This window comes from Diadema setosum, chromosome 2 (assembly GCF_964275005.1).
Source record: "Diadema setosum chromosome 2, eeDiaSeto1, whole genome shotgun sequence".
In the NCBI taxonomy this organism is placed as follows: domain Eukaryota; kingdom Metazoa; phylum Echinodermata; class Echinoidea; order Diadematoida; family Diadematidae; genus Diadema; species Diadema setosum.
The window spans coordinates 43,013,231-43,035,368 of NC_092686.1; the positions used below are offsets into that span (position 1 = coordinate 43,013,231).

General features: G+C 37.5%; 1 protein-coding gene across 1 annotated transcript in view; it reads right to left on the reverse strand.

Moving 5' to 3' along the window:
- Positions 1-22,138, reverse strand: part of LOC140245303 (plexin-A4-like) — a 100,422-nt gene that overhangs the window by 26,839 nt on the left and 51,445 nt on the right. The window contains exons 12-22 of the mRNA XM_072324890.1: positions 21,211-21,309; positions 19,651-19,744; positions 15,925-16,115; positions 15,123-15,277; positions 13,283-13,397; positions 12,665-12,798; positions 10,896-11,060; positions 10,306-10,405; positions 6,818-7,063; positions 2,121-2,309; positions 753-975 (exon numbers count right to left, since the gene is read on the reverse strand). Coding sequence (XP_072180991.1) covers positions 753-975; positions 2,121-2,309; positions 6,818-7,063; positions 10,306-10,405; positions 10,896-11,060; positions 12,665-12,798; positions 13,283-13,397; positions 15,123-15,277; positions 15,925-16,115; positions 19,651-19,744; positions 21,211-21,309 — 1,711 coding nt within the window. The remainder of the gene's footprint in view (positions 1-752; positions 976-2,120; positions 2,310-6,817; positions 7,064-10,305; positions 10,406-10,895; positions 11,061-12,664; positions 12,799-13,282; positions 13,398-15,122; positions 15,278-15,924; positions 16,116-19,650; positions 19,745-21,210; positions 21,310-22,138) is intronic.

The following is a 22,138-nucleotide window of genomic DNA, read 5'->3' on the forward strand; positions in this document are numbered from 1 at the left end:
TTTCTAAATGGCACACTGTGAACCTCCACAGTTTTCTGAAAGAGGATTAATGTAATACAAGAATTGCACATATGGCTATATCTTTAGTAGTAGTAGTAGTAGTAGTAGTAGTAGTATCTTTACATAAGCCACAAAATATCTACTCTTTGCAACACGTGTAGTAAGATACAAGTTGTACTAGTAACACGCATTTACACCAAGAAAAAAAAAAAAACAATGATTGAAAAGACAAAAGTAGATACATAGACCAAAATAATGTACAATGTAAGTTGCATGTGATAACTAGCACAAATATGATTTCTAATCACAACCCTACCTCATCTTTGTCCCTCATCTTTACCTAGAAAATATCAAAAATTAAAAGAAACATCTCCAAGAGTATAACCTGTAGACCATAGTTCATACAGGCCTGTACCAATGGTAAAATTTTGAAATAATAAGAAATATAATCAACATACAGCACTCTTGTTCTGTCATGTTCAGTCTAACTAATGACCCTCAGACATGACCCTATGACATCACATCCAGAAAAAGAAATTGAAATATTACAAAATCATAATCAACATATTAATTTTCCTTGCAGTATATTTGCCAAAAAAAAATCCCATATCACCTAATTTAAACATTATCTTACCTGTACAAGTGCACCTTTGTCAAGGTACGTGTAGTATATGAAGGGGACCTATTGGATCTTATGTTATATTGAAGAAACAAGTGACAAAGATCTACCAATGACTGAAATTTTTCCATACCAGCTTCAACTTTCTGTTGGATTTTCTTTTCAACCAACTCAAGTTCCTGTGCCTGCCTATCCAAGTTCTCGTAACTCCTACGGTACAGTCCGAAGCCAACCAGCACCATCACGATGATGATCAGCACAGCACCGCCACAAGCACCACCGATGATGGCGCCCAAAGGTAAACCTGTTGGGTACTGCACATAGCCAACAGAAAAGCCAAGGTTGCCTTGACTCACCTACAAAGTGACAACAGTAAGATGTGTCAAGCGTGTTACATGAATAGGGAAATTATTTGTATTTGTGAAATGAGTGCAGATATGGATGTTTATTTGCTGTAGCTCACAATGGTCTTGGTCTATTGTGTTACAGTAACACAATAGACCAAGGTCTTGGTACATAACCACAACATGCTAACTTACAGTACTTACATGTAACCAGTGTCAATCAAATGTTCATCTATGTCCTGTGATGGCAATTCATTTTACCTAACCACATTTGAGGTCAGATCTTCAATGTCTCTAATGCCTTCAATCAATAGAGCAATGAAAGCACATTTTCACCTGCTATCAATATACCGGTACTAATTTTAACAGCATATACCCACTTTTTATACCACCAAACAATTCTGTGTCTGTATGAATGTGCATGATATACATGACGATTAAGTAATAACGAGCAGCAAGAGTTAGCAAATTCTTTGTTTTTGTGTTAATTCAATAGTTTTCGCGCTCACAATTTTGTTAATTCAAAAATATAAAAAGAAAATGCATCAAATAAATTCTGCAAGCATTGTTAATTGTACAACAGATTTCTGGCACAAAAAAAAAAATAATAAATCTACCGACTTGAGGAACAGATGATGCACATTTCTTCTTGGGCATCAAAAGGAATGGTGTGAATGTGGTAAACTATGGAATCCAGTCTAAACTCAATTGATTGTACCACATGGTTATAAAAAACAATATCATAACTGCATTATGCACACAATAGGCCTACCTACTGATCATATGTGTAAAATATCAGCACTATTGTGTCAAGAAAAATAGTGGACTCTACACAGCTACAGAGGTTTTCTGTCCTTTAAAAAAATTGTTATCTTCTTGTTGCTTTCTCCATTTCACAGAGAAATGTTACAAACTGCTTAGATATATTTTTACGTTGAAATCTAAACCTAGAATGCTAAATTATTTCTCCTACATGGACACATTTGAATATAAGGATGCATCCCACTGACATTTGTCAGTTATTAAAACAAGAATAGAAATAGAACAGCCAAATAAGATGCCTGAAGAACTTTAACAATTTCATGGAGAAAGAACAAAATTAATGATCAATGGCATAATTCACTACTTTAATATCTACAAAAGATGACTGCGCTCACATGGACTGCTGGAAGATTTCTTGTCGGACCTTCCCCTAGAGAACCATTTCTAAATCCTGTTGTTGGTGCCTTTTCTGGCATCTTGCAGATCACCTTTTCGCTTTCCAAAATTTGGACTACACATTTACCGTCTCCGCCGACAAAGACCTGCACATCATCTTCATTGCTGGCCAGGTCAAGATTACTTCCCTAAAAAATATGAAATGTGGATGGACCAGAAAGAGATATGAGAAAGCATGGCAATTGTATAAAGTTGAAACAAGCTTCATTTGTGTAGACACAGAGGAGAAAACTAATTAGAATTTGAATGGAAAACTTTTGAATGGGTGCTTAACTTTTCAGGATTCTACTTTTTTATAATTTCATGCCTCAAACATTACTTACACTGTAATGTACATTTAATCATATTTCCATGTATGTCAATTGCCATAGACTTAATTTCATACAGCACATTTGACAAGAAATTTGTATTGAGAAAATCTTTAAGCAGGTTATGTTAGATCTCTGCTTGAGAAGATGGCTCATCATTAGTTGCATTAACACCAGCAAGAAGCCGGCAGGGAACTGCCATCTATTCATATTACGTGTCGGACATTTCATTTTTACACCCATTATACTTTCTGAATTCAAACTCAGAAGTAGTTCAGAATATATATATATATATAAGTGTGAGTCGTGTGTCTTCAGCTAATGATGAACCCCTGGGTCGTCGCATCTTTTTGGAGTGTGTATGTAAACGAGAGTAAAGAGGCGGTAGACGTTGCTTTAATAATCCTCACAAGTGATTTTACTCAAGCTTTCGGGCTTCCTGCCTTTTGTCAAGACTGGGGACAAGATACAAAACATGGATATCATATACAAATAGAAAATAATAATGATGATCAAAACAATAGCGGAACTGATAACTACAGTGAAAGAGGCAGAGACGGCAGGGAATAATTACATAGGTGGGAGTGTATATATGCCTCAATCTTGCATAATACAACTTGCAGATATACAATCATACAAAAGCATTTACAAGTACAATGTACGTATGACTAAAATTCTGCATACACACAATGGATGGTCAAGATGTGTGCGCAAAACAAACACAAATGTGAAACTCCTCGCGTATGTCACAGCAGGCAACCATGTAAACAATAATGGCAATAAATGAAATCATAATAACAATTAAATTAAGGATTGTATGTATGAATAAGCGGAACATAGGTACACACAAAAAGAGCACATACATTGTAAGTAGCGTTCTTAACCGGGAATGAGTGTATAATAATGTCTTCATTCAGGGTTACAAGATCTATAAATACGTACGGTGTGAGTTGCACACTTAGCCCGGTTACATTATGCCAGCAGTCAATTTGCAGCCTGTTGTGGGGAACCGGAACAGTCTGGTGGTATTGGAGAAAAACATAAAAGAGGGGGGTGGGCTAGTGGGCAACTATAGACATAGTGACAATACTGAATATTCGGAACATTATGGGTTGTTCTAAACACTTCGTGAATTGAAAAAAAGTGCTGATTGTTACTTACTGTGGTGGTGGTTGGAGTTAGGCACAACCTCGCTGAGCTGCCCTTCTAGCCCACACACAACACCTCACCCTAGCTAGCAGGCCTAACTCCAACCACCACCACAGTAAGTAACAATCAGCACTTTTTTTCAATTCACGAAGTGTTTAGAACAACCCATAATGTTCCGAATATTCAGTATTGTCACTATGTCTAGTTGCCCACTAGCCCACCCCCTTCTTTTATGTTTTTCTCCAATACCACCAGACTGTTCCGGTTCCCCACAACCGGCTGCAAATTGACTGCTGGCATGTAACCGGGCTAAGTGTGCAACTCACACCGTACGCATTTATAGATCTTGTAACCCTGAATGCTGTTAAACACATTATTATACACTCATTCCCGGTTAAGAACACTACTTATGTGCTCTTTTTGTGTGTACCTACAAGTGTATGTTCCGCTTATTCATACATACAATCCTTAATTTAATTGTTATTATGATTTCATTTATTGCCATTATTGTTTACATGGTTGCCTGCTGTGACATACGCGAGGAGTTTCACATTTGTGTTTGTGCGCACACATCTTGACCATCCATTGTGTGTATGCAGAATTTTAGTCATACGTACATTGTACTTGTAAATGCTTTTGTATCTGCAAGTTGTATTATGCAAGACTGAGGCATATATGCACTCCCACCTATGCAATTATTCCCTGCCGTCTCTGCCTCTTTCACTGTAGTTATCAGTTCCGCTATTGTTTTCATCATCATTATTATTTTCTATTTGTATATGATATCCATGTTTTGTATCTTGTCCCCAGTCTTGACAAAGGGCAGGAAGCCCGAAAGCTTGAGTAAAATCACTTGTGAGGATTAAGCAACGTCTACCGCCTCTTTACTCCATATATATGTATATATATTTGTAATCATACATATCTCTCTGTCTTCATGTAAATATACACTTCAGGATTGTTCTTCATCAAACATCTCATGGTTTTTATCCCCATTTAATTTCTTTTTCTTGCCCTCCACACCAATAGTTGTCTTCTTCACCTCCACACGCTCTAATCCCTTTTACTTCACTTCTCTGACATTCCTGCCCCTGCTTATTCATGCATAGGACAACAAATGCAGCTCAAAAAACAGACAGAAAACACTCAGCACTCAGAGTGCAGACCTCCACCAAGCAGCCCATTTCCACCTGTACATGCATGTTGGAAATCAAATTATTTCCCAATGATAAAGAAGCCTTTCTGTTGTGTCTACGACTGTGTACCTCATCAGTCAGGTTACTGCACACTGCGCTTCGAGTGCGCACTCAGTGCATGTAAGCATACACTACTATGTGCAGCTTGAACTCCTCTTTTTTTCCGCAATGTTTGCCCGTGATAGTCCTTCAAAAAAAAATTAAAAGAGCTATTTGGATTCAGACGGCTATCTGCATCACTATCAAAATTTAATAATCTGTTCCTTGTGTTATTATTTTTTTTTCAGTCAGTTCATTCATTTCCTGTCACAACTTCTTGAGATATTTTGCAAAGACAGACAGACAGAAAGACAAATAAACAAACATACCAATGTAAACAAAAAAATAAACTTCTCGGCAAAGGTAATGTAAATGATATCAAAGGGTGACTCTGGTATATTGAGATGACATAGGTTTGACTTTGATAAGCCAGTAAATGTGATTGTGATTACTGAACAATGTCATTCTGACTGTTATACAATAAAGGTGCAAAGTTCTGTGATACACTCATATTCTCCCAAATTAAAATTTAGGTCTGATTCATTAAAAGATGAATTTCTTTACATGCATGTCAAAAGGGTTGATCTGTATTGTTTTCCCTGCTGAGTTGATGACCATGCATTTTCTCTGTATACTTTTGTTGTTACTCTTGAATTTGTGTTCTTCTGAAGATTTTTTTGAATATGTTGAAGAAAATAGACTAAGCTTTTGCCCGACAGCAAGTGTTGGTTCTAATCCTTATAGCATGCAGCGGGTACTGCGTTATTATTCAAATTCAAGAAATTCTTCCGTCGAGGTGTTTTCATTGCAACTGATTGACAAATTGCCCCACATCGACGTAAATATAAGCACTGAATTGATCAGTAATTTAGTAGTAGCCATGATAAAAAATCACAGGCGTACACACTCGAGCAGGATTCGAACCTACGACCTCCTGATCACTGGACAGGCGTCATCTCCACTAGACTACCGAGCTTTCGCCCGACAGCAAGTGTTGGTTCTAATCCTTATAGCATGCAGCGGGTGATGCGTAATTATTCAAATTTATGAAATTCTTCCGTCGAGGTGTTTTCATTGCAACTGATTGACAAATTGCCCCACATTGATGTAAATATAAGCACTGAATTGATCAGTGTTTTAGTAGTAGCCATGATACAAAAATCATGGGCATACATACTCGAGCAGGATTCGAACCTACGACCTTCTGATCACCGGACAGGCGTCATCTCCACTAGACCACCGAGCTTTCGCCCGACAGCAAGTGTTGGTTCAAATCCTTATAGCGTGCAGTGGGTACTGCGTAATTATTCAAATTATTTACATCAATGCTTATATTTACGTCGATGTGGGGCAATTTGTCAATCAGTTGCAATGAAAACACCTCAACGGAAGAATTTCATGAATTTGAATAATTACGCAGTACCCGCTACATGCTATAAGGATAAAAACCAACACTTGCTGTCGTGCGAAAGCTCAGTGAATTGGTGGAGATGACCCCTGTCCGGTGATAAGGAGGTGGTAGGTTCGAATCCTGCTCAGGTATGTACGCCCATGATTTTTTATCATGGCTACTACTAAAACACTGATCAATTCAGTGCTTATATTTACGTCAATGTGGGGCAATTTGTCAATCAGTTGCAATGAAAACACCTCGACGGAAGAATTTCATGAATTTGAAGAAAATAGACAAGTTGATTATTTGGCTAGATTACAGTGGATCATCCACTTAATTTTTTTAACAGTGTCTTGGTATACTAGAACCACATTTCCCCTAACTTTGAACCTTACTGAGTTTGTTCCTAATGGAAGGAATTTCAGAGATGAATCTTGAATATGGAAGGATAAAATATGATTTTCTTCTCAAGCATTACATAGATTAGACACATATGATTGGCCAATATGAACGACATTTTCAGTGATTTCACGTTCATTAGCAAGTCTTACCTTAAGTTCTAGAAAGTTGTTGTCAGGCAGATAGAAAATTGAATCTGGTCCATCAAAATTGTAGTAGACTGGATCTGGGAAGTATGTGATGATTTCATTCCAGTCGATGACAAAACCATCAAAATCAAATTGTAAGGAAGCTTTAAGACCTTCCTCAGACTGTCTTCTCCTCCGTGATGCCGTGTCCTCAGGATACGGTGGCGAGGGACAAGTAAGGATGGTGGCACTTCCATTTCTATTACAAATCTGAAAATAAAGACAGATAGAAGTAAAGTATTCAATGTAAAGAATTTATATTTCAACATTAGTCTACAAGACAACAATTTCAATACAAAAAGGATCAGTACTACAAAAGTTTGTCACTTTACATTCCTGTCACTATGCATGAAATGAGCATGAGAGAAGTTCTTTTCTGATGGTTGTTACTTTTACATGAATCAGAAATTACATCATTAATTAGAAAATGAAACTAGAAAAACACTCGGAGAGCGCAGACCTCCGCCAAGACAGCAAATCATTTCTTACCATACACATACTCTTTCCCAATTAGAAAATCCTTTTGTGTACGTCATCAGTTTCTAGCTGTGCAGTGGCTTGCCCAAGCACAGCACACGCTTTTAGTGTGTGGGTGCATGCAAACCTCCAGTATGTGCAGCTTGAACTCCCAAGTTCATATGCCAAAAGAACAAAAAACCTTCAAAAATCTATAAAAATTCTTGGATCACTACCAAAACTTAATCATCTGTTCCTTGTGTCTCCATCAACTTTTCCTGCAAGTATCATTCAAATCCATTCACAACTTTTATTACTTATTTTGTTAAAAGAGAAACCAACACTGATGATCACTTAACCTCCTTCCTTGGTACAGGTAATGAAAAAAAAAAAAAAAAGTGAGAGAGAGACAGATAAAGATTATGACATACATTCTGTCACCTAAATATTCTTTCAGAATATATCACAAGCTTTGTTGGTCAGAATTCTGAATTATTGCATGTGTGACATGCTAACAACAGGAAAACGCACAGACTCCTCATATTTCTGTCAATCACTCCAAACTGGTTGGCCTCATCAAGTTCTTAATTTCAATGAAGTCTCATTTGATGTCCTGAATAATATGAGCTATTAATAATGTTGGTACTAATGTGAGATAGCATGTCACGTTTATGAATACCAGCACTTATAAATTTCAGGAAAACTTCAAACAACACAAAATTTCAGGATAATAGACCGGTTTACTAATGATATGCATAATGACGTCAACCCCACGCGACCCTAGTGATTGTAACTAAGTTGGCCAAGCGAAATAAGCGCGGACGCGCGTGCCACACTGTTTTTGCTTTCACGCGTGTATTGTCTACGATCATTACTCGCTGCGGACAATCGACAACTTTTGTTTGCTATAATCTTGCTTTGAGATGGCGTCAGCTTCAAGTTCTAACCAAAGTTCGAGCAAGCCATGGAAGAATTGGACAGTTAAGGAATTAACTGAGTATTTTACGGATACAGGTGTGAGCACAAGTGGCTATACAACAAGGAGAAACTCATCAAACTAGTGCAACTGCCATAGCCAATTTGGATTTGCCCATCGATCCCGACCTCTCCTGGGCGGACACCGGCCGGTCACTGCAGGAGAAGCTCGCTCTGGTAGGCTACTCGTTCTCCGATCCTAACAAGCTCGCTGGGTTTACATCCAACTTAGAGAGTATTCCAGATTTTGGACTCTTTGACGTGTTCAACTACCTGATCATCAATCGGACTGACTATGACTGGAAAAGCTAAAGGGATACAAGTCATTTGAGGACTACCGTCTTTTCGCGGATGGGAGTGTTTCAAGCCTGAAGTTCACGAGGTTTCGGACACGAGTTTTGTGTTTTCCTTAGTGAGGTTAGGCCGACCGGACATACCTCAACAAACCAACGTAACAGACCTGGGTCGTGATGAATAAGTCAACGGGGGAAATAAATGTTGCCTACTGCGAATGTCAGGGAGGTTAGGTCTATCATTGTTTTTGTTTTTAATTTTAGGTCTACGTCTAGATCTACTCTAGATCTAGGTCTATTCTAGTCTATATAGGGCTAGGCCCCCTAACTGTTATTGTTAATAGAAAAATACGTCAAAATCGTCATTCTATTTCATGAAGTCTAATCAGTCTGAGTCTAACTTTGAAAAAAATCCTTGGAAACATATCGATTATGAGAGATTCGATGTCTAGTTTAGATTTCACAATCAATCATAATGCTTAAATTCATTGAAGTTTGAAGTGATGCTGTCATACTGTTGTATGTTCCGTAGCAGCAGTGTTTTCCACCCATTTTCAGAACTACTGAAGACAAAATCGAAGCCAAAATTCAATAAAATCGAAACTATAGTCCAAATTGCATTTGATCACAGCAGAATTTTCCCTCATCTAAGGTTGGGAATTGATTTAGAGCCACACAAAATGCCAGGAGGTAAAGTCAAAGTTGATGCATCGCACACATGTAAACAACATACATGTAAGTCTACATGTGGGGACGTGTCGGGGATGGCTGCAGCAGCCGACGTTGCAGGCTCGCATCCTTTGTTTGCCCGAGGTTGCGGCCGTGTGCAAAATTAAAGATCTGTCCATACATTGGTAAACCGGCCTATTGGGAGACCTTTCACAGTACATTTACCGGTAATCATAATTTGTAAGAATTCCTCTTATACAATATGTGACCCGCTACAACAAAATGATCCTAAAGTCGGGCAAGGTCGATTATTTGAAAATTGCATAAACACAATTCCCTAATCTTTCTGCTTTAAATTGATATATAACACATCTTATAAAAATAATCGGCTGCGGAGATATCGATGTTTAAAAGAGAGCATGTCGACGCGTCTGGGAAATCACTGTTTTGAGAAAAGCGCCCTAAAAGTTCTCCTTGCGATGCAATCACGATCAAGGGACACGCAAGTCAGTATTCACTTCCGGACAATAGAAGGTAAGCCCTAGCAACCCCCGCAATGTTCATTCAAACACAGCGTCGGCGGTCTCCTCACCGACCAATCAGTGACCAGGATTCCAGGAGAAGCGGCTGGGCATAGCGCACCCCGCCACCACACACCAGTCGACTGGGGAGTGTGCGAGCTTCACGCTTCGGTTAGCGGCAAGCAGCAAACTGACCAATGAGATCACTCTGGTCGTTGTTAGGGGCGGAGCCTATCTGTGGCGCTCAATCCAAATGTTCGAACCAGTTTCTGCTTCGTTGAAACGCCAAAAAACATGGCCCAGAAAAATGCTATTTTTTGGTCTTTCCTTTCATCATTTTGCTTCAAAATTTCGACAGATGATAGAAGACATGTCAGACTCTAATAATATGTCAAATTCAGAAAATCGTAAGTTTTGACCAATTTTGATGCTCTGACTTCAAACTCGATTTTCACGTCTTTGACCGCTCGCGACTTTAGGACCATTTTGTTGTAGCGGGTCACATATAAATACTTGCTCTTTGGAAGCATGTACAGACCTCGGACGTCTCTGCTCCAGAAGTTTGTGATACTGCCTTGATGAGTGGCATCTGAATCAAGTCAAATCTTTCTCCAGTGACAATTATATCCAGACCTCCCCTAAAATGGTAAAATCAAGTATTAGTATATTACATATGTTACGATGTTATTTATAAAAATCCTACCTTAATATTTACACTCTGATTTAAAACCAATCTTGGTCCTATTACACAAAGAGCATTCCTAAATGAAACATCAGAATAACTATACCTGTAGCTACCATAGCTACTTTAACAGTTAATCAGCTGCAATTGACATATATACACTGTAATATTAAGATTGTATTTGCAGTGATTTGCAATTTAAGTATAGTGGACTATACTTGCAAAGGCATTGACTCATTTTGTACCACGCTTACAGATGGTAAAGTGGCATGGCATTACCACTGAAATATATACTATTTGCGCAATTTAGTAGCATTAGGAATGAAAAAAAGTGAGACTGAAGATCATGGGTTTGTTAAAACTCAAGGAATCGCATCCGACAGTCTACTGTTGAAACTGACAATTCCACCACGCTGATCCAAAATGTCCACTTGAGTCTGACTTACGACATAATTGACTCTGTCCTGTCCACGTCAGTGATAACTGGGTTGGGCATGAATTCAAAGACATCGGTTGTTGTCAGCTGTGTTCCATCAAAGGTCATGGTCAGTACTTGCCTGCCCACTGGAGATTCTGTGGTTGTACAAGATGTTTCATTTGGACTACGAACACTGTGGAAAAAAATCAGAAACATGTATTTCTTTCATTTTTTTCTTGCTGTAACTCTCCATGAGATTGTATCACAATATATGATTCATAATAGGCCAAACAAAAAAGGAAGCATTGGCCTGGGATTTGAACCCATAACTTTCTGCTTACTGGGATAAGACTGTGCCGATTATTAAAGTTGAAGCCAGTTCATAACAGCAATGCAATGAATTTGGAATAAACACCCAATGCCTCACCTCATTTTTTTCCTTCATTCTCTTCAGTCCACATCTTTGATAAGACTTCAGTCTCTAGGATGATATGCTGTTTTATGAATTAAGTTTTTGTTTTGTTTTTTCAAAGAGTGCAAAAGACAGATCCTTGTTCTGTTTGTTTTGCTTTTGCTCATGACAGTGTCATAATGAAGTCTGAATACAATGTAAGTTGCTCATTGCCACACATCTATAATTGCTTAATATGTGTGTGTGTGTGGGGGGGGGGGGAGACAAAAAAAAAAGTCCTCTCCTGTAATTGAAATTAGATGATTATTAACCAGGAGTGTAACTGCAGAAAAACATTTATAATGGTTTCACAATCACATATGAGTCAGTCTCTAAGCTCATTCAAAATGTTATATTTTCTTGTATGGTGTACAGATACGTATGTAATCCTACAAAACATTACCGAGAGCACTGTAGTACCATACATTCACTCAAGCTTCTTTGCAATACTTCTCATTGTAAACAGACAGAATAAAAGAAGCTTTGGCTATGAATGTGCATGAACATATAAAAGACTGGTTAAAATAATTTTTCCTAATTAATCAAGAGAAAAAAAAAATTCAGCTACATGTACTTTAAAGCCTCTTATTCTTCTAAGGTCACCCAAACGCTGCATTTGGAAAGTGTAGTATTCCACAATATTTTAAAATACAGGGCCCTGTATAAGAGCGTGAATAAACATACAGTAGGTCAGTTTGAATAACAATATTATCTTATGACCCCATTCCTTATATATCATTCTGGTAGGTTCCAAAAATGTTGACAAGAGTCCCTGCATTTGAGGCTTAAAGTCATGTCTTATCTGTGTCATGCTGGCCAGAAGAATCACTTGTAATGTTTAATTGAAAAATTAGAGTTTCTTCTATCAATATCTGTTCTTTTCTATCAAAACTGTGTATTTTGGTCTAATTTACCTTTTCTGACGTAGCAGTGTCTTTGTTTTGCTATAAAACTCATGAAGACCTGCGTAGCAATCAATAGTGAGCTCAGATTTTGACTTTCGCTGACCATGCAAGTGCCATAGTGTATGACAAATGAGCCCCATGCACGCTCTACTCAAATCTCAAGTGCGATCAATATTTTGCAACATACATGTAGTTGAGTATGGAGAGTTGATACATGTGCTGCTTGACTGCTTTCAAACAAGCAGATTACCAACCTGTCTGTTTTTTGTTGACCAGCAAAGAGAATCTCGATTAGGGGCATTAAAGGCTCTCATAGAATTGCAGGGGTAACCAGTCAAGTCATAATCAGCAAAGGGTCACATTCCCTGCATACCTGTCAAATGGCTTGTCTACCAGCTAAATGTAAGCCTACCCACATGCAGCTTTCTAATGTTAACTTACATATCAATACATTCAGCATCTCCGAATCGGGCTATGACATTCCTTCCAGAAGTGAGGAAATCTCCAAAAATCGTGACTCTGGTTCCACCTGCCGCTGGTCCCTCTGCAGGAGTGAATCCACTGATTGTAGGATTCTTGGTAGAACACACATGAACAATGGGTATCAATGTACACATGTATGTGTCTGATCAGTCTCGAAGTGTTCATTTCAGCACTGCATGGACATCTATCCGATACTTTACCATTTGATGGCACCTATCATTGTGTGAACATCCTTGAAGCATTTCTAATATTATTAGTTAAGGAAATGAATTAAAGGAAAGGAAATAATGCCAGCTACGAAGTGTAAGTTGTTATCATGAAATCAACCTAAAAATATTCTTTTCGTAGCAATACGAACAAGCAGGAATCCAGTTTCATCCCCAATCAGCAAAAATGGCTTCTACACTTTGGCTCTTTTCATCACTTTTAATAAATTGAGGTGTGCGAGCTACATCATACTCCTCTAGATGAGTTTAGGGAATCAGAGCTAAGAATACGCAGCTGTATTTTCAAGTGCACTTATAGGTCCTCGAAGGAGTAAATGGGGTAAATATCTGTCTCATAGAATACACTTACTCTGTACAGAAACTCCTCTTCACTGCTTGCCTCTCTCTCCTCACTATCCAGAGAAATTGTGAGGTCAATTAGTCCCTCAAGTATTGGACCTGCTCTTCCCGTCAAACAGCTGACACTAACAAGAAACAAGAAACAAAACAAATCAAAACAATCAATATACGGAATGCACTGCATGGAATGAAGCTTAGGTAGCCTAAACATTAAAAAAAAAAAAAAATGCCTTGCTAAAACTCTCCAGTTATACAGTGTAGGTGCCTGGTTGAGGAAAGTATGCAGTCATTTTAATGCCTTTTTGGTCCTAATCAAGGTGCACAATATAGATGGTATGTTTGAACAATTCATATATCAAATAAGTGTAAGGTCACCTTGCTATCTCACTTTTCTTCATGAAAAGGACGTACTGGCTATAAATAGCAAATCATTTTTTTCTTTTTTTTTCACTCTCTCTTTTTTGTTTTAATCCATAACAAGGTGCCCAGGTAAGACTACTTGAATGGGGGTATGCAAAATGCTTGCAAAAAGACTCAAAATGACAAAACAGTATGGTGTAAGATAGGCGTTTTTAACTTGGAGGACTCCAATTTTACACAAATATGTAATGTAAACAATCCTTGACAAGCACTTCATACTGCTTTTCTCTTTTACTGCATAGAAAGTTATGCAGACAGAGAGAGCTATGGCAGGTAAAGAACGGTGTCTTTAATAAACTATTCTTTGGAATGTAATAGCGAATGTTTTGGTGTAATTTCAGAACAGGACATGTCACTGCTGTTGTCTTGTACACCAAATATGCAATGAATCTGTTTTGTGCAATAAGCCAACTTCTATTAATGTCTACTTTTACACTTTTGAACAATTACATTTTTCTTTCATTATTTGACATTATCAAAGAACTCCTCAGGAAAACTGCAAATGCTTTGATTCTAAAAACTTTTACAAAAATTGTTTGTTTCTTTCACACTCTCTCATTCTTATTTGCATAATTCCATGTCAGCCTTTTGGAGTTGAACTTGAAAAGAATGTGAATTGAAATGTAATGAATCAAATTTTATCACCATTAATACAGATCATATAAATTCCCAGACAGCTTGCACGTGAGTTGGCTAAAGTCAAAAGAATTAATGAGAAATATCACTGAAGGTGATCAATACCCCACCTAACAATTCTGTGTTTGTACACTGCCAAGAACGATGGATACTAACATTTCATAATATATTGTACTAGTGTACTGTACTGTAAAGCTTTTTCCTATTTTGAGGGACATTGTGTGCAGTGACAAATCGTTCCAACTTAGGAACTTTCCAGTTCTCTTCAAACTGTATCTTGCACAATTCCACATCCAGTTTTCTGTTTGAGCCAATCTTCTTGTGACTTTCTCTAAAACTGAAGAAGTACATAGTAGTATGACCTACAAAGCTCTTTACTTGATTTGGGGGCGATGAATAGTATGATGTGCTGTTAAAATGGCCATAATGTCTGCAGCAGTTGGGGGAAAAATATCCTTACAGAACTCTACATAGAGCGAATCTGGAACCATGTTTCTTTTGAATAGCTTGAAAACTGGAGTAGTATATTGATCTAACACATTTGCAACAGATCAACTGCCCAACCTACCGACCACACACTGATTCCAATAACTATACCCTCTTCCAACTTTGTCAAGAGGAGGTATAACAAGGTTACAACTTATTATCAAAAGTTCATGATATCTGACCCGACATGACATACCGGTATTAGAGAAATTGGTGAAATGATGGCTCTGCATTTTTCTTTTTTTTTTTTATACAATCACTACCCCATCAGCTTTGCCTGGCATACATTTGTATGGTTTAATACAAACCTTTGCCCAGGGTCATAGAACTCTTCCATGCCATTTACATCGCATTCAGTCCCTGCTACTGTAATACTGGAGATATCCTCAAAGTTCACTCCAAGGTCAGTTCCATTAACTTCTACTCTTGTTCCTCCTGCTACTGGTCCAATTACAGGGTAGAACTATCAGAGAATTTAAAGAGGAAAAAGCATAATAATTATGCTATTGATCACATGCTTATACACGTATATCACCCAACAAAAGTGTAGAGGGAACATGTGCTTTCTATTGACATTTGCGAAAGTTTCTTAAACTGCTTTTGCAATGTGTCAAACACCCATTGCTTGGCAATTTTCCAAAAAAAAAAAACAACTCCATAAGAGACACTCAACATTTCTTTTATAATGCATATGGCATAAAATCATAAATTCTGAATTTGAGTCACATGTAGTGAGTAGAACCTACATGCATGACTAGAAAATTTGCTGTATACAGAATTGCAACCCTTACATCAATCAAGTACACACAATTTAAAAAGATGTTCACTTACAAATAGTAATATGCATAATATACATGACCAGGCCTGTACACAATGTACTTTGTTGTATTATACAAAATACGATGTTTCAAAAAGCATGGTACAACTGTATAAGTTTGAAAACAAAATCATTCAAAGCATTCATTGACTACACTGTTTTTAATCACTGTTGTTACATCCAAAACAATATCTCTGTAACATGCTGAACTGCATCATGACTTCCCAATCAAGGACATTCTAATATTAACATCATCACAGGTCAATGAATATTAAGCCTGATAATGTACTTACACGAGTAATTTCAGGGGGATTACATTGCAGATATTGGCTCTGATTGAGGGGAGTATTCCGCTGGCAGACATCACTCTCTTGAACGTTGCAGTCATCACCACACCAGCGACATTCTAGCTTTTCAGGCGTCAACACGGGTGATAGACAGCGACTGCAGCTTCCATTATTCACTGAACACTTGTAGAGTGTCACTATTACATTGTAACAAAAACATTAAGATGTAATTAGTGCAATTTGGAATTTCAGCATACAATAGAAACGGAAAATCATATTACACGATAAAAAGATTGAGGAGATTCTAGGTGCACATTGCCGGTCTGAGATGAATGACTCCACACGAACAAGAGATTACTATTTACTGTAAATGTTGATATTTTCGCATAATTATTTTTTCGCGTTGGGTGGCTTAAAAACATAATCATTGGTTCCTGAATTCAGCCTGTGCAATTGTCAACCCATTCAAAACGTGCAGAGAAAATTGTAAATGTATTTCCATGGGTTTTAGAATTCACGCTAGCCATACTCCTAAGAAGCGTGAAATACGCGAAAATTTCTGCGTTTACAGTAGTTTGCCTCAAATTTATCAATAAGGTCCTCCCCTGATATAGGGCCTATGACTTCTTAATTTGAAAAGTATAACATCACAAGCTACAATTATCATGAAACTGAACTTCACCTGTTCACCAGATGAGTGGTTTCAAGTTGGGTGCTAGTGTTAGTGTTGGTGTTAGTGTTATCTTTATAATGCATTAAATCAAGCTATAACACTGCATATCACAGCATCAAGTGTGATATCGATTGCTACTATTGCTCGTGTAAGGCCTACAGTAAAATAGTAAATCCACATCAAATCAACCAGAAATGCCTCAGTTCATAATTGGCTGTGTTTATCAACTCCTTTTCTCGGCAGAAACAGGTTATCCAAACAGCTTTCAAGGAATTTTTACGAGTTGATGAACGCAAAGCTGTTTTGAAAGCCCTTTAGGAAAGCCTTTTACGAAACGGTGCGTTTATCAACTCTCCTTTCTCGGCAGAAACAGGTTATCCAAACAGCTTTCAAGGAATTTTCACGAGTTGATAACGCAAAGCTGTTTTGAAATCCCTTTAGGAAAGCCTTTTCGAAAGCCCAAAATTTGTGACGATCCAAACAGGTTTCCTAAACAGGTTATCAGAAACCTGTTTGTAAAAGCCTTTAGAAGTTGATAAACGCAAAGCTGTTTTGAAAGCCCTTTAGGTAGCCCTACTGCGGTTACGCAACCATGCGTTTCCAGTTTCTGAAAAGACGCGCGCCACGTAAAGTGCACACGAGTACATGTACACAGGTGTATACATACAGCTGTGTGTAATGCACGCATATGCCTGGAACAAGGAGGTGTTTCTTTCACCAACAAGGTTTGAGAAATAGAGTAACAACAGTCTCATTCCCTTTGATCCCATGTCTCATGCCGCCAGTCAGAAATATTTGAAGTATGTGCTAAACTGGAGCTGCCTCACAGATAGGAAGACAATTGATTCATGTGGCATTGTGTCATGACTCGTCACTCTCAAAGGAATTAAGATATGTCTTTATGATGGTAATTGCTTTTCGCCGTCCCTTCTTAGAAAACAAGCGGCACATTAATAGCACAGGTAGTCAGGGCTTTGGAAAGGGCTCTCGAAAGGGCTATGGAAAGGGCTATCGAAAGGGCTATCAAAAGTTGATAAACGCAGCCGACGAAAACAAGCGGCACATATAGTACAGGGAGTGGACAGGGCTTTTGAAAGGGCTATGGAAAGGGCTATGGAAAGGGCTATCGAAAGGGCTTTCGAAAGTCGTTTAAACTGGGGAAAGTTGATAAACACAGCCATAGACAAATAATAATGAATAAAAACAAATTTCTGAACCTCTTTAGAAACAGCACGGATTTCTCTCTTAAAGGGGAAGGCTAGTAACTGATCAGTGGGAATCAGTGGAAATGCTGGGAGATGATTGTGGCAATCCTTATGGGATTCATTCAAGAGTTCATTGTATATCTATTGTTGTGTGAAAATGATTTGCTTCAGAACGGTCTCATATTCAAGTAATGTGCAGATTAATGCTCCGTCACTGACCAGGGACGCTAACCTGGAAGCATTAAACTGCACATTACTTGAATATGAGACCATTCTGAAGCAAATCATTTTCTAACAACAATAGATATACAATGAACTCTTGAATGAATCCCATAAGGATTGCCACAATCACCTCCCAGCATTTCCACTGATTCCCACTGATCAGTTACTAGCCTTTCCCTTTAAGGTCTGTGGTACAAAACTATATTTACAGGAAGGCTTTGCAGATTGGTATTTTTAGCTCGGTAGACAAACTACATTAATTTTCTAACATACATACCATACACATACCCATACCCATATACACATACATTTGTATACAATGTGAGTGACAACATGCTATCCGTAAACTCAATTATGGGTCGAAATTCTCCTCAGTTTGGGTTATAAGTAGCAATTCAATCTAACCATGATATAAACAAATTATTGATTTAATCTAAACAAATTAAGATTAGCAAAATCAGATTGGGTTCAATAAATGAAGACCTGAATATAAAAACGACCCAAGTCCAATATTTGGCCAAATTCAGTTTGCATGGGATATTGTAGCTTATGCATGGACTCATCTTGTGTATAAATGATAAATCCTCATTACCCCCGGAAGTGCCTGAAATAAATGAGTTAAATCTTATATGAATGTAAGAATGAAGGACTTGGGTCATTCTTACATTCATATTATAGCGCCCTCTCTCGTCCTTCTCTCGTCTCTATTGCAGAATATCATGTATATGAATCAAAGAACGACCCACGTCCATATGAATCAAAGAACAACCCAAGTCCATCACACAAAATGGCCTCTCCACAATTAATGTAAATGTTAATTGTCATAATAATATATGTTCTAATTTGTAACAATGTTGCCTTCCCATCACAGTTAAATAGAATATTATTGGACAAATAAAAAAGATAAGAAGTTTTTTTTAAGTTTACCTGAAATGGTCTTCCATGGACTTGGGTCATTCTTATATTCAGATACTCAAATGTATGGCAACATTTACGCAAACACACACAAAAAAAAAAAATCCAAACACACACAAATAAAAAACAGAAAGCGACATATTTCATGAAACCATGCAAGGGACTGATGTTAGCCTGGAGGTGAACATCACTCAAATCACCGACATGAAGAGGGGAATTACAGTTTATACTTTTGTGCCATTATTGGACTGAATATCATACAGTGCTTCTTGAGTCATTAGTGAAATGTAACTTCACATATTGACCTTGACCTTTTATCTTGTGTCCCCAACATCTCAAGTCTTCATTTTCATTTGAACTTGGATAAAACTTAACAAGGTATATCATTCAAATAATTCAAGTCATCATCCAGTTATTGCATGTATCGAATATAGTGTGTGTAAATGTATTTCTGTTTATTCTCATTGATTTCGTATTCGTATTCAATATCTCATTCATTGCTGGTATGATAAACTGGAAGACTAGTATATGCCCTTTAGCTCTTGGTATATTGTTATTAATGAATCAAACTCCATTCAAACTCAACTCAAATTCATCAGACAGGTAGACAATGTAAAACAAAATGCCTTCAGTTTACTATTTCATGATGGAAATAAGAATTAAAATGGAATGCACAAAGTATTATGGTGTACTTCATGTATGTAAACTTGTGCAAACCTTCCGATCCTGTCCAGTCGTCAATGACGTTTTGGGAATTCCAGCGGACAGACACACTCACATTAGTTTGGAGAACTTCACGGTTGTACATGTACTGTGGGTGCCAAGATTGCAATTTGTGCATATCATGAGGAACGTGTAAATCAAGTCTGTATATTCAAACAAATGTTTAAAGTACAAATACCAGTTCTATGTTTATTTCCTCTACATTCTAAACAACCAAGGTGTAAAGCAAAATATATACAGCGCATGCTATTAAATATTGAGTTCAATTTCATACTCATAAATGCATGTGCAGTAGCTTATACTGTACAAAATTAAAGTAAACTTCATGCTACCACACCTACAATGTACTTTGTAATAAATGAGAGAATGACCATTCACTGGACAGTAGAAATATGGTGGTATCACTTGTTTTGCTCATCCTTTTAATCAGACAGTAAATGGAGAAATATCACATATAAGCACATTTTAGTCACAATGTTTTTAGGCAAACCTACAATATGAAATCACTGCACTGTACACTAACTGACAAAAAATTGCAGCCACACTATCCAGAGTCCGAGAAAGATTACAGACATTATGACCAATAAACCAATACCTCACTTCCACATGAAAGGCAACTGTGATAAACTCTGGATCTACTGGATTTTATGATTCCCTTTTTATGCACATTTTTGAATATACAATTAATAAAATGGAAAAGATATCTGTGCTGATTGGAAAAAGTGAAACTCTGCATACTTTAAGGAAGGTTTACTGCCTATTGAGTGATTAAAGCCAATTTATTATTTGGAATATACTTTGGAGTATATTATACTAACACCTCTAGGCATGTACATGGTCATTTGTACACCTGTTCAGCTAGGTTATGCTGTGCGTGATGCAACAATTTCCAACAAGATATTCATGTAATCAATCATTATTTTGACATGGAGTGCTATTCACTCCTAATTGAATTATGGAGGTGCATTATGTGAGGTATAACATTAACAAATGAAATCCTTGAAAACTATGTTGTCCATCTACATGTACATGAAAGTTCTTCAAGAGAATAGTACAAATTGTGTGTAGAATATTGCGCTATTAGTCTACTCTAAAAAAGAAGTACATGTATGTGTTAATGGACAGAGCTCAACCAGGGCTCAACACTAATGGTGGCCAGGTTTCCCGGAGCTACTCAGAATTTATGTTGCGACACCAAATTTCCAGGAAGATCATCTTTTGGTGGCCCAACTGATCTAAAGATTCAAAATGGAAAACCCCTTTTGGGAACCAAAATTTCAGATTTTGAGATTTTAGTAGCCACAGCAGACCACTGGAGAAAAGATTTGTGTCAGGCCCTGGATATACAACATAATCTGCTTTGTATTTCCACAAAATACCTTTAACCCCATTTTCCATTGTCATAATTGGTATACAACAATTCAATAAACTTTTGTATGGTTAGTGGTCACATTATTCCAGTCATATCACTTTATAATGAAGAGTAGTGTGCATATTCATGTAAGTGTGAGTATGTACTTAGTATGTAGGCAATCAATGTCAACGATTTCTCACCTGTCGAGCAGGACAGTTGACGAAAGTCTCATTGAAGTCCGTTACTGCTACAGCCTGTTCACTCCCTTCTACAAGAATGACACATTCATACAATGTGACCTGTAGAGCAGAATAAGCCAGAAAAATATAAAGTGCACCCTTGATTTTTCACCATTTATAAAATCTCTGATTTCCAATTATATCTATAACTGGCTCACTGGAACACTGTCTGTTCTTTCTTGTTAAAAATTAACTAAGCATGTTCCTGCAAATGAAATGTTTTCCTGAAAGGCTGTATCAATTAAATATCAGTTCCTTGTCCAATATCTGACTCATCCTCTTGAATGCACTCTTTTCAAGTGGATGTGATATGCAGTCACTTGACTTTTATACTGAAGACTTGAACAATGTAAGAATGAACTTTCTGATTTGATTTGAGATGAAGAAGTTTGCAAAGTTAACACTAATGCAATCTACACGAACATCTTATTTCTATGTCCTTTAGTACAGTCCCATGTCAAATTTTAGCTTCCTTTCATAGCTGTGTACTTATGCCTTCTTCAGCAAAGACTGTTGACACATGGATTTATTCCACATGACCAAGATAAGGACCTATAGGACTACTGGCAGAGAGACGAGAACTCAAAATTGTATATTCTTGATAAAAAAATAAAGACTCAGAACATATGTGACCCGCGATAACGGTTTCAGGCAAAAGTCGCAAGAGCAAATTCCCTCCTAGGCGGGGTACAAAGATTTTGACAATTATTTTTGTCGATTTAGGTTTTTTGCAGAAATCGAATCTTTGACATGTTTTCTACATCTACACTAAATTTCATTGCATAAGACTAAGTTTTTCCTATCGAAAATGGAATTTTACGCACCCTATGTTGGATCGCACTCGTCAGTTTCGAGCTTCTTTCGAACGCCGCGCCAATATCCCCAGCGT